The sequence below is a fragment of the Macaca thibetana genome, chromosome 6 (genome assembly GCF_024542745.1).
Source record: "Macaca thibetana thibetana isolate TM-01 chromosome 6, ASM2454274v1, whole genome shotgun sequence".
Classification (NCBI taxonomy): Eukaryota; Metazoa; Chordata; class Mammalia; order Primates; family Cercopithecidae; genus Macaca; species Macaca thibetana.
The window spans coordinates 47,377,188-47,390,826 of NC_065583.1; the positions used below are offsets into that span (position 1 = coordinate 47,377,188).

The 13,639-nt window shown below is 40.0% G+C and overlaps 4 protein-coding genes across 9 annotated transcripts in view; 3 read left to right on the top strand and 1 right to left on the bottom strand.

Annotated features, from left to right (window-relative positions):
- PPP2CA (protein phosphatase 2 catalytic subunit alpha) overlaps positions 1 to 13,639 on the top strand; it is a 354,454-nt gene that overhangs the window by 226,462 nt on the left and 114,353 nt on the right. The window lies entirely within an intron of this gene.
- UBE2B (ubiquitin conjugating enzyme E2 B) overlaps positions 1 to 13,639 on the bottom strand; it is a 262,616-nt gene that overhangs the window by 92,839 nt on the left and 156,138 nt on the right. The window lies entirely within an intron of this gene.
- The window catches only part of CDKL3 (cyclin dependent kinase like 3), a 160,157-nt gene that overhangs the window by 73,171 nt on the left and 73,347 nt on the right, over positions 1 to 13,639 (top strand). For 2 of the 6 annotated variants that reach the window (XM_050792803.1, XM_050792804.1), the window contains exons 7-10: positions 120 to 213; positions 2,269 to 2,431; positions 6,359 to 6,456; positions 6,838 to 7,310. In XM_050792803.1, the coding sequence (XP_050648760.1) occupies positions 120 to 213; positions 2,269 to 2,431; positions 6,359 to 6,456; positions 6,838 to 7,002 (520 nt within the window). In that variant the 3' untranslated portion in view covers positions 7,003 to 7,310. Of the gene's footprint in view, positions 1 to 119; positions 214 to 2,268; positions 2,432 to 6,358; positions 6,457 to 6,837; positions 7,311 to 9,321; positions 9,645 to 10,366; positions 11,789 to 13,639 lie in introns of those variants that run through there. The other 4 variants (XM_050792800.1, XM_050792801.1, XM_050792798.1 and 1 more) reach the window with 3 other exon arrangements.
- VDAC1 (voltage dependent anion channel 1) overlaps positions 1 to 13,639 on the top strand; it is a 394,265-nt gene that overhangs the window by 40,665 nt on the left and 339,961 nt on the right. The window lies entirely within an intron of this gene.

Consider the following 13,639-nt stretch of genomic DNA (forward strand, 5'->3'; position numbering starts at 1 on the left):
GATCATGACACTGCACTCTAGCCTGGGTGACAGAGTGAGATTCTGCCCCCCCCCCAAAAAAAAAAAAAAAGGCATTTCTGGGGAGTTCTAATAACTTCTCATTCATTTTTAAATAATAGGTTAACTGAAAGAGCAAAAAAGAGACGCACTTCTTCACAATCTATTGGACAAGTTATGCCTAATAGCAGGCAAGAGGATCCAGGTCCTATTCAAGTAAGGCAAGAAGCCACGCATTAAAATATGGCCTCTTTTAACATTACTTCTGTTTTCTTTTTCTGTATCTTTAGGGCTCTAATACTTTTTTGTTTGTCTGTTTGTTTTGTTTTTTTGAGACAGAATCTCTCTCTGTTGCCCAGACTGTGAGTGTAGTGGTACGATCTCAGCTCACTGCCGCCTCGACCTCCTGGGCTCAAGCAATCCTCCCACTTCAGCCTCCCAAGTAGCTGAGACTTCAGGCACATGCCACCATGCCCAGCTAATTTTGTTCATTTTTTGTAGCAACTAAGTCTCACTATGTTGCCCAGGTTGGTCTCAAACTCCTGGGCTCAAGGGATCCTCCCTTCTCAGCCTCCCAAAGTACTAGGATTACAGGTGTGAGCCAATGCACCCAGCCTCTCACACTTTTAAAAATGTACTTTAAGTTTCTTTTTTTTTTTCCTGAGATGAAAATAGGCCATTATTTTCTAAGTGCTTTCACAATTAATTAAGTTCATATATCTTAATTTATCACAGTTAATTAAGTTCATATATCTTAATTTATGTATTTAATATGTGACTTAGGCAGAGTAAGTTAGGATTTCCACCTTTGAAAGTCAGAAGTAGTTTTGTTTTTTTTCACTTCCAAAAAATGTTTTTAATATCTTTATGGATTAAAAACAATCGCCAAATAAACACAATTTATTTTCACTAGAAAAAATAATGTAGTTCATCCCCGTCCCAACTTTTGTTTTTGTTTTGTTTTTGGCTTATTTTGCATTATTCATCTCTAATGGGACCTCACAACTTTTTACATAGGAAGGTGATTTATTCAAAATTGAAGCAAAATGTTAATTATAATAACAAAAAACCGAAAACAGTACAAACTTGTCCAAGAGCCAGTGACTAAGTACATTAGTGTACATTCATACAGTGGAATACTACACATTACATTGTGGAAGAGTGTTCATTGACCTAGACAGGATTTTATGATCTGTTTTCAAATGAACAAAAATCTGGTAACACAGAACGTTTCCCAGATGCTGGATGTGCAATTAATTTTTTTTCCTTTGGGTTTTCCCAGTGTTCACAAAGCATATCATTTTGTAGGTAGATAAGTAAGTTATTAAGAAAATGAACTGAAGCAATTTGCTCAAAGTCAGAGTGCAGTGAATAGTATTAAAAATGAAAAGTTAAGTTTGTGGTTCTGGCCAGGCACAGTGGCTCTAACCTGTAATCCTAGCATTTTGGAAGACTGAGCTGGGAGGATTGCTTGAGCCCAGGAATTTGAGTTCAGCCTGGGCAACATAGTGAGACCCTGTCTCCATAAAAAATGAAATAAAATAAATTAGTTGTGTGTGGTGGCGTGTGGCTGTGGTTTCAGACTGGGTGGGCTGAGGTGGGACTATGGCTTGAGCCCAAGAGGTTGAGGCTGCAGCCATAACGGCACTGCTGTATTTCAGCCTGGGCAACAAAGCAAGACTCTGTCTCAATGATAATAATAATAATAATAAGGCCAGGTGCAGTGGCTCATGCTTGTAATCCCGGCACTTTGGGAGCCCAAAGCAGAAGGATTGCTTTAGCACAGGAGTTTGAGATCAGCCTAGTTTGAGATCAGCCTAACAAGACCCCATCTCTACAAAAAATTTAAAAATTAATCAGGCGTGGTGGTGTGTGCCTGTAGTCCCAGCTACTTGGGAGACTGAGGTGGGAAGATCACTTGAGCCCAGGGGGTTGATGCTGCAATGAGTCATGATCATGCCAATGCACTCCAGCTGGGTGACAGAGCAAGACCCTGTTTCAAAATAATAATATTATTATTATTGTTATTATTGTGGTTCTCATGATCAAGACTGTTATGCTCAGAATATTAAATATGCTAAAAATGTTTGCTTTATGAAACTTGTTGGAGTTTGATCTGTTGATATGTTCAATAGTATTCTAAATCTTCTTAATTATTAAATTAATTGTTATGTCTATCTTATACCATCCAAATGGCTAGCAATTCTAGGATTGTCATTCTACAGATAGTTAGACACATTTCTTCAAACTAACTCTTGTTTGTTTGTTTAGAGCCAAATGGAGAAGGGTATATTTAATGAGCGAACAGGTCACAGTGACCAAATGTCTAATGAGAACAAAAGGAAGCTGAATTTTTCCAGATCTGACAGGAAAGAATTCCATTTTCCAGAATTGCCTGTCACAATACAGCCAAAAGATACGAAAGGAATGGAAGGTACACATTTGTTGTATAGCTTTACAATTATGATGATATCATTTATAAGATTTTTTCATAATATAACTTACATTTTAGTGTGATTTAGGTAGAAAACAGTGCATTGGTAAGGAAAACATTTCACCTGATGAGATTTTGTCCCCATTGTCAAATAAGGGGTACGATTTTAAGGAGATAATTTTAAAGAGGCGTAAGCTTGTAATCCTAGCATTTTGGGAGGCCAGTGCAGGAGGGTTGCTTGAGCCTAGGAGTTTGAGACCAGCCTGAGCAACATAGCAAAACCCTGTCTCTACAAAAAATAAACTAGCTTGGTGTGGTGGTGTGTGCCTGTAGTCCCAGCTACTTGGGAGGCTGAGTTAGGAGGACTCCTTGACCCAGGAGGTTGAGACTGCAGTGAGCTGTGGTCACGCCACTATACTCCACTCCAGGATGACACACAATGAGACCGTGTCTCTAAAAAAAAAAAATTAATTAAAAAGAAAAAGAGAGGTTAAGACAGCTTTAAAGGGTAAATTTTTAATTTTTTTTATTTATTTACTTATTTTTATTATACTTTAAGTTCTAGGGTACATGTGCACAACATGCAGGTTTGTTACATATGTATACATGTGCCATGTTGGTATGCTGCACCCATTAACTTGTCATTCACATTAGGTATATCTCCTAATGCTATCCCTCCCCCCTCGCCACTCCCCCCTCCCCACAATAGGCCCCAGTGTGTGATATTCCCCTTCCTGTGTCCAAGTGATCTCATTGTTCAATTCCCACCTATGAGTGAGAGCATGCGGTGTTTGGTTTTCTGTTCTTGCCATAGTTTGCTGAGAATGATGGTTTCCAACTGCATCCATGTCCCTACAAAGGACATGAACTCATCCTTTTTTATGGCTAGTATTCCATGGTGTATATGTGCCACATTTTCTCAATCCAGTCTGTCACTAATGGACATTTGGGTTGATTCCAAGTCTTTGCTATTGTGAATAGTGCTGCAGTAAACATACGTGTGCATGTGTCTTTATAGCAGCATGATTTATAATCCTTTGGGTATATGCCCAGTAATGGGATGGCTGGGTCAAATGGTATTTCTAGTTCTAGATCCTTGAGGAATCGCCACACTGTTTTCCACAATGGTTGAACTAATTTACAGTCCCACCAACAGTGTAAGAGTGTTCCTATTTCTCCACATCCTCTCCAGCACCTGTTGTTTCCTGACTTTTTAATGATCGCCATTCTAACTGGTATGAGATGGTATCTCATTGTGATTTTGAATTGCATTTCTCTGATGGCCAGTGATGATGAGCATTTTTTCATGTGTCTGTTGGCTGTATGAATGTCTTCTTTTGAGAAGCGTCTGTTCATATCCTTTGCCCACTTTTTGATGGGGTTGTTTGTTTTTTTCTTGTAAATGTGTTTGAGTTCTTTGTAGGTTCTGGATATTAGCCCTTTGTCAGATGAGTAGATTGCAAAAATTTTCTCCCATTCTGTAGGTTGCCTGTTCACTCTGATGGTAGTTTCTTTTGCTGTGCAGAAGCTCTTTAGTTTAATTAGATCCCATTTGTCAATTTTGGCTTTTGTTGCCATTGCTTTTGGTGTTTTAGACATGAAGTCCTTGCCCATGCCTATGTCCTGAATGGTATTACCTAGGTTTTCTTCTAGGGTTTTTATGATTTTAGATCTAACATTTAAGTCTCTAATCCATCTTGAATTAATGTTTGTATAAGGAGTAAGGAAAGGATCCAGTTTCACTTTTTACTTATGGCTAGCCAATTTTCCCAGCACCATTTATTAAATAGAGAATCCTTTCCCCATTTCTTGCTTTTGTCAGATTTGTCAAAGATCAGATGGCTGTAGATGTGTGGCATTATTTCTGAGGACTCTGTTCTGTTCCATTGGTCTATATCTTTGTTTTGGTACCAGTACCATGCTGTTTTGGTTACTGTAGCCTTGTAGTGTAGTTTGAAGTCAGGTAGCATGATGCCTCCAGCTTTGTTCTTTTGGCTTAGGATTGTCTTGGCAATGCAGGGTCTTTTTTGGTTCCATATGAACTCTAAAGCAGTTTTTTCCAACTCTGTGAAGAAAGTAATTGGTAGCTTAATGGGGGTGGCATTGAATCTATAAATTACCTTGGGCAATATGGCCATTTTCATGATATTGATTCTTCCTATCCATGAGCATGGTATGTTCTTCCATTTGTTTGTGTCCTCTTTTATTTCACTGAGCAGTGGTTTGTAGTTCTCCTTGAAGAGGTCCTTTATATCCCTTGTAAGTTGGATTCCTAGGTATTTTATTCTCTTTGAAGCTATTGTGAATGGGAGTTCGTTCATGATTTGGCTCTCTGTTTGTCTGTTACTGGTATATAAGAATGCTTGTGATTTTTGCACATTGATTTTGTATCCTGAGACTTTGCTGAATTTGCTTATTTATTTATTTTTTTTAAAACAGAGTCTCACTCTGCCACCCAGGCTGGAGTACAGTGTTGCAATCTCAGCTCATTGCAACCACCACCTCCTGGGTTCAAGTGATTCTCATGCCTAGCCTCCTGAGTAGCTGGGACTACAGGTGCCCGCCAGCACGCCTGGCTATTTTTTGTATTTTTAGTAGAGACAGGGTTTCATCATTTTGGCCAGGCTGGTCTCGAACTCCTGACCTCAGGTGATCCACCTGCCTTGCCCTCCCAAAGTGCTGGAATTACAGGCATAAGCCATTGCAGCTGGCTGCAAAGCACGAATTTTTTTATTAGCTCAATGTTGTTGAAATGTTAGAGCAGTATTTGAGAAATCTGGTTTAGTATATGACCTGGAGTAAATTGCCTTTCTATGTTTCTTCATGATCATTTACCCATATAGTAGCAGAAATTTTATATGTATTTTGGGCATCCAAGGATTAAATATATAAGATTTATAGGCTGGGCATGGTGGCTCACACCTGTAATCCCAGCACTTTGGGAGGCCAAGGCGGGCGGATCACCTAAGGTCAGTAATTTGAGACCACCCTGGCCAGTATGGCAAAACCCCATCTCTATTAGCCAGGCGTGGTGGCTCATGCCTGTAATCTCCGCTACTTGGGAGGCTGAGGCAGGAAAATTGCTTGAAACTGGGAGGCGGAGGTTGCAGTGAACCAAGATCACGCCACTGCACTCCAGCCTGGGTGACAGAGTGAGACTCCATCTCAAAAAAAAAAAAAAAAAGATTTATAAACTTAAGATTTATCTCAGAATGAACACACTTTTGTCTTGAATAAATGTTCTTATGTTTCTTTGAAGAACAGTGACACCTTGTGAAAAGTTAATATAATAGCAAGAATATAATCCTTGTACAGTTCAAGAGGAATTTTCTGATCCACTTAACAGTTACACTGAGAATAATAGGCCGGGCGCGGTGGCTCAAGCCTGTAATCCCAGCACTTTGGGAGGCCGAGACGGGCGGATCACGAGGTCAGGAGATCGAGACCATCCTGGCTAACACAATGAAACCCCGTCTCTACTAAAAATACAAAAAAATTAGCCGGGCGTGGTGGCGGCGCCTGTAGTCCCAGCTACTTGGGAGGCTGAGGCAGGAGAATGGCGGGAACCCGGGAGGCGGAGCTTGCAGTGAGCCGAGATCGCGCCACTGCACTCCAGCCTGGGCGACAGAGCGAGACTCGGCCTCAAAAAAAAAAAAAAAAAAAAAACAGTTACACTGAGAATAATAAAATAAAATAAAAGTCTTATTTTAATACTTAGTAGACTATTTGTAAAGTTATAAAACAAATAATTTACCATATTTTACCTCATAAATATGGTAAATTACAACTCATAACTTATTTTGTTCCTTTGTAATAAACTGAGAAACTGACTTAGTGGATATCAGAATCTCTATTTGAAATTCTTGGAAAGTAAAATTTCAAAGTAGGAATAACAAATTTTCATTGTTTTGTATATTTTTACAAAAGTTAAACAGATAAAAATGCTGAAGAGGGAGTCAAAGAAAACAGATTCATCTAAGATACCAACTTTACTTAATGTGGATCAAAATCAAGAAAAACAAGAGGTAACTCTTTTTGTATATAGCTTTTACTAAGGCATGTTGTTTAGAGGACTTGACTCAGTGTATAAATTTAGTTATTACTATTGGAAAGCTATATAAAAATTCGAAATTTTATAATCTTTGAACTCAAGAAATAGATCTGTATTTTCCTAGAATAACCCATTAATAAAAGTTTCTAAAAGTTATTTTTTAGTGGGTAATGTTGAATAATTAGAATGCATGGCACCCGGGGAAAATAGTATCTATATTGTGTGTAATGTCAGATATCAGGCAGGTAAGCCAGACTAGTGAAAATGAATAATGGTATAAATATACAGTTATATGGCCACAAGCATGTGTGTCTCTGTCTTAGAGCCTCTTCCTTCCTTCTTGTTTTCTCTCCAGTTTATTGCCCTGTCTATCTCTGCTGTCTGCCTACTGTCCTATTTTAACAAATATTTGCTCTCAGCTAACTATCAGGTAATCTTGTTGAAATATTCCCAGTCCCTACCCACCAGAGAGATTCTCAAATTTTATTTGAAAATCTTAAAGCCTGTAACATCCAAATGAATACTCTATAAAGACAATCTTTTAAGATTAAGAGATTGTGCCAAGCACCCACTGAATTAAATCATATTGATGGCCGCCTATTCTGTACTTGTGAGGTCATTTCTGTATGTGATTTATCAACTTCTGTTTTTGTTTTTGTTTTTTTTTTTTTTTGAGACAGAATCTCACTCTGTCGCCCAGGCTGGAGTGTAGTGGCGCAATCTTGGCTCACTGCAACCTCTGCCTCCCGGGTTCACAGCATTCTCCTGCCTCAGCCTCCCGAGTAGCTGGGACTACAGGCACCCACCACCACGCCTGGCTAATTTTTTTTTTTTTTTAATATTTTTAGTAGAGATGGGGTTTCACTGTGTTAGCCAGGGTGGTCTCGATCTCCTGACCTCATGATCTGCCCACCTCGGCCTCCCAAAGTGCTGGGATTACAGGCGTAAACCACTGTGCCCGGCCCAACCTCTATTTTTTTAAAAAATAATATTACAGTTTTACTCATGATAAAATTAGTATATACTTATTAAGAAAATTTGAAGAAATTAAAAATGTTTAAAAAAATCTGAAACTCCGTAAGAAGGCATTTTAACAAGGCTACTTGATCTCTATAATATTTGGATAAGAGGGTTATCAGACGCTATTAGATGTATTCTCACTGTGACATTTAGGGCTATCTCTTTAGTCTTGGTCTAGAGCTTGTTAAGAACTCCACAGTCCACTTTGCAGAAAAGAAATGTTGTAGAACAAGAACGCCATTAGGCCAGGCACAGTGGCTCACACCTGTAATCCCAGCACTTTGGGAGGCTGAAGAGGGTGGATCACCTGAAGTCAGGAGTTCAAGACCAGCCTGGTCAATGTGGTGAAACCCTGTCTCTACTAAAAATACAAAAATTAGCTGGGAATGGTGGCGCATGCCTGTAATCCCAGCTATTCGGCAGGCTGAGGCAGGTGCTTGAACCTGGGAGGCGGCGGTTGCAGTGAGCCGAGATCAAACCATTGCACTCCAGCCTGGACAACAAGAGCAAGACTCTGTCTCAAAAAAAAAAAAAAAAAAAAAAAAAAGAAAAAGAAAAAGAAAGAAAGCCATTAATAGGCATCTTTCAGTTCATTATAAAAAGTAATAAGATGGCTTTAAACTTTTAAATTTGGGTGACATACTCATGTCACAGCATGTTGCACAGCATACCATTTGCACATTTTTTCAATGATTTGGGTGAGTCAGGGCTCCTGAGGTAGGCAGACTATTAATGTGCCTCATGTTTATCCCGTTGTCCTATGTGAGTCCCCAGGAACTAAAATTACTTTCTAGTCTAGGAAAAAAGGAACTCTGCAGGAAAAAAGACCCTTCTGTGATTTTTAGGATAAATAATAAATTACAAAGGGAAAACATCTTCTTGTTCATATGACATAGAACTCCAGAAAAAAATGAAGTCATCAGTGTTTGTTATAGTTTATTTGTACTGCTCATTCAAATGCAGCTCTGACAAGTGACTGAAATTGCATATAAGGCTAGTACAACTGGTTTTAATAAATGTCAGAATTAAGAAGATGTCTTAAATTTTGAGTCTGTAGTTTATTTTAGAGCATGAGAGAATATGACATATTTTTAAAAACATAAGATAGGGAATTGCTAGTTATTTTTTCTATTCTTGGCTCTGTATTGACTTGGTTTATGAATTATACAATCAGATCCAAGCACTTCTCAGGTTTACTTTCTTTTTTATTATTATTTATTTATTTATTTATTGAGACAGACTCTCCCTCTGCCACCCAGGCTGGAGTACAGTGGTATGATATTGGCTCACTGCAACCTCCGCCTCCTGGGTCCAAGCAATTTTCCTGTCTCAGCCTTCTGAGTAGCTGGGATTACAGGCGCCCACCACCACGCCTGGCTAATTTTTGTATTTTTAGTAGAGACGGGGTTTCACCATGTTGTCCAGGCTCATCTTGAACTCCTGACCTCAGGTAATCTGCCTTCCTCAACCTCCCAAAGTGCTGGGATTACAGGTGTGAGCCACCACGCCTTGCCAGGTTTACTTTAAACTATTTCAGGCATCTTAAATGTGCATGCATGCATTAATTAGGTTCTGTAACCAGAGAGAGACTCTAAATTACTGTGAATGAGTGAGTTAGGCAAGAGAGAAAGAGTCCATACAAAGGCCACCTTTTGTTTTGTTGGATAATAATAATAAGGAATTCATTGCTAAATAGTTTCCCTGTACCTTATGAAACAACCCGTAGGGGCAAAGTACAAGTATTTATCTCTGGCTGTATTTCCTTAGCCAAAGACTCACCATGTCCTCAATTAAAGACCTGTTTCTATTTACTTTTTAGAATACAGGAAATGCACAAACTGAAAGGAAGAAGAATCTACCAGATGTAGAGTAGAAAATGCAGCAGCTGAAAATTCAGGGAATCCCAGAATCACTGTATGGTTTTAAAAAAATCCTTTTTATTAATGTTACATACACAAAAATACTAACTAGAGAATTCTACAGGTATATTGTAAATCCTTTTAGTTATATGTACATTCACCTAAATTTGTTTTTAAATTTATTAATCTTTAAATTATTCATGTTTTCTTAATTTGAGCATGAATTTATAAAAACTACCTGACTGGTACATCCTAATAAAATTTCAGCTTACATTTAGTCATATAATTTTATTTGATCACCTATTATTTCAATCACACTTGATTAGTGGTCATTCTTAGCATTGGTTTAGAGCTTTATAATTACAGAAGGAAAAGTTTCTAAATATGTAATAAAGTAAGATCCCGATGCCTGGGAACACCAAACATTTCTGAGCAAACAAATATACTTGATAAGCATGCAACATGGGTTTGGCTTCACACTGAACTTTCTGGGGCAGTATTTAAATATATCATGAAGATTGTTTAAAAGGATAGAAATTGGTCGGGCACAGTGGCTCACGCCTGTAATCCCAGCACTTTGGGTGGCTGAGGCAGGTGGATCATGAGGCCAGGAGTTCAAGACCAGTCTGGCCAGCATGGTGAAACTCCATCTCTACTAAAAATGCAAAAAATTAGCCGGGCATGGTGGCGCGCACCAGTAATCCCAGCTACTCAAAGGCTGAGGCCGAAGAATTGTTTGAACCTGGGAGGCGGAGATTGTAGTGAGCTGAGAACACGCCACTGCACTCCAGCCTGGGCAACAGAGAGAGACTCCATCCTGCCGCACCACCCCCGCAAAAAAAAGGATGGAAGTTGAGCAAGGCATTGAAGCAAATCTTTTGGCTTGACTAGCATGTTTATAATTTAGTAATTTATATGTAATTTAGCATTAATAAAGTCAGAGTTTTGGTAGTATATATTTACATTCTAGTCCCTGATTCTTACTAGCTTGGTTTCTAATTTTAGGGTGGAGATGGCCATTGTGAGGGGAAGAATTTGAAGAGAAACAGGTTTTTTTTCTGGTAGTGTCTTTTCTTTTAAATAGTCCTAAAAATACAAGATGACAACTCTTCCCTTTTTATTTATCTACAATAGAAATGTGATGTGAGTTATTGTTAAGACAGCCATCCATGTGCATGAGCATCATCCAGCTTTTTTTTGTTAGCAAAGCCGTTACTGTTTTCTTCTCCCTTTTAAGACTCTGTTGATGTGATAATTTGATTTGGAATTATAAAGTCATCTTTTCTCTGCCTACTTCTTTTTTTGCCATGATTACTGGGTGGGTAACACATGCCGTGACATGATACAAACTGTACTTACACTTAATGATCTCTGCCTTCTCATAGCCACATAACCTCGAGTCAGTTATCTCCTATAACACATAGGCCTCTTTAAATAAGTTCTTAATAAAATATTTGAGCCATTGTTTTAAAAACTGTTTGTGATTGGTTGCAATGGCTCATGCCTGTAATCCTAGCACTTTGGGAGGCTGAGGCGGGCGGATCACTTGAGGTCAGGAGTTCGAAACCAGCCTGACCAACACGGTGGACCCCCATCTCTACTAAAAATGCAAAAATTAGCTGGGTGTGGTGGTGCACGCCTGTAATCCCAGCTACTCGGGAGGCTCTGAAACAGGAGAATCACTTGAATCCGGGAGGCCAGGGTTGCAGAGAGTCAAGATCATGCCACTGCACTCCAACCAGGGTGACAAGAGCAATACTCAAAACACGCACACACACACACACACACATACACACGCTATTCATGGTTGGGCACAGTGGCTCATGCCTATAATCCCAGCACTTTAGGAGGCTGAGGTGGGCAGATCACCTGAGGTCAGGAGTTTGAGACCAGCCTGACCAACATGGAAAAAGCTCGTCTCTACTAATAATACAAAAATTAGCTGAGTGTGGTGGCGCATGCCTGTAATCCCAGCTACTCGGGAGGCTGAAGCATGAGAATCGCTTGAACCCAGGAGGTGGAGGTTGCAGTGAGACGAGATTGCGCCATTGCGCTCCAGCCTGGGCAACAAGAGCAAAACTCTGTCTCAAAAAAAAAAAGCTAAAAGAAAAAAAAAGCTATCATTACATTACATGGTTAAAAATATGTTCTACTGGTCAGCAATGAAAGCACTTATTTATAATTTAGCAGCATCTCTGATCTAAAAATCAAGAAAATATATAATGTTTATAAAATATTTAAAAATAATATGGTATTCAAAGGTTAAATTGTTTTATCTGTGATTTGAGGGACCAAAATAGATGCCCCTTTATCAACTAAGATGGACCCTAACATTAAGGAAACAAAAGTTACCTCTGGGTTGAGGGTTCAGGGCTGAGCTGGCATGACAACTTTCTAAATTCCTAGGCTGTAAGAAAAATCACAGTCTTGCTGGGTGCAGTGGCTCACGTCTATAATCCCAGCACTTTGGGAGGCCAAGGCAGGCAGATCACCTGAGGTCAGGACTTTGAAACCAGCCTGACCAACATGGCAAAATCTTGTCTCTAGTAAAAATACAAAAATTAGCCGGGTGTGGTGCCAACTACTCTACTCGGGAGCCTGAGGCAGGAGAATCGCTTGAACCCGGGAGGCAGAGGTTGCAGTGAGCTGCACTCCTGCCTGGAAGACAAGAGTGAGACGACGTCTCAAAAAAAAAAAAAAAAAGAAAGAAAAGAAAAAGAAAAACCACACTCTTGCTAAACTCCCTAACAACACAAGCTGTGAGGCAAATTCCTAATCCTGATTTACAACCTAGACTGCTACACCTCTGATTGGATAGAGATCCGTGTGTGTGTGTGTGTGTGTGTGTGTGTGTGTGTGTAGAGACAGGGTCTTGTTCTGCTGCCCAGGCTGGTCCTGAACTCCTGACCTCAAGCAATCCTCTCACCTTGGCCTCCCAAAGTGTTGGGATTACAGGCATAAGCCAGCATGCCTGGACACAAACATTCTTTCCTGATAAGCAACTATAGACCTTAAGTAAGTTTCAGCCAGTTTATAGAGACTGCACGAACTGTCTTTATGTCTTATAGTTCACCTTTTGATGTAAAGAGACAAATTCTACCTCATCTTTTTTTTTTTTTTTTTTTTTTTTTTTTGAGACAGAGTCTCACTCTGTCGCCCAGGCTGGAGTGCAGTGGCCGGATCTCAGCTCACTGCAAGCTCCGCCTCCCGGGTTTACGCCATTCTCCTGCCTCAGCCTCCCGAGTAGCTGGGACTACAGGTGTCCGCCACCTCGCCCGGCTATATTTTTGTATTTTTTAGTAGAGACGGGGTTTCACCAGGTTAGCCAGGATGGTCTCGATCTCCTGACCTCGTGATCCGCCTGTCTCGGCCTCCCAAAGTGCTGGGATTACAGGCTTGAGCCACCGCGCCCAGCAATTCTACCTCATCTTAATGCTTAAAGTCCCATTCCAAAGTGAACATGGGATGTATATTACATTTATATGTGTTTGTCCATTGCACATGTGCTCTGTTCTTCTCATAAATATGTATAACTTTCCCCGCAAACCTGCTGAATATGTATGACTGTCTTGTGTTGTACAGGCCCTGTGAGGCACAAAACCCAGCCTGCTCTTTTCCTCTTTGAAGAGAAAACACCTTCAGTCCATGCTGGAGATTGTCTCTTCCTGGTTTGCAAACTGATATCACCAATAAAACTCCCTTTTTCTACTATTTAGCCATCTTGGTGGTCTTTTGGATGACATATTCTGTTAAATAATTGTCAGCACTCAGCTGGGCATGGTGGCTCACGCCTGTAATCCCAGCGCTTTGGGAGGCCGAGGCAGGCAGATCACGAGGTCAGGAGATCGAGACCATCCTGGCTAACATGGTGAAACCCCGTCTCTACTAAAAAATACAAAAAATTAGCGGGCGTGGTGGTGGGCGCCTGTTGTCCCAGCTACTCGGGAGGCTGAGGCAAGAGAATGGCGTGAACCCGGGAGGTGGAGGTTGCAGTGAGCTGAGATTATGCCACTACTGCACTCCAGCCTGGGCAACAGAGCAAGACTCCGTCTAAAAAAATAAAAAATAAAAAATTGTCAGCACTCTTCCAGTTTCCTAGTTCCATCTGATGATGCCTTCTGTGTGGTACAGACTTGTTCTGTTTCATGAAGTATACAATGTACAACCCAGCACTACTAAAATTCTGAATTTTCCTGTTCTTCAAAAAATAATTAAATTGGATTACCTAGTCTTTTACCAGGACTCTACCAAATTTTATATTTACTAAAGAAACCTGAA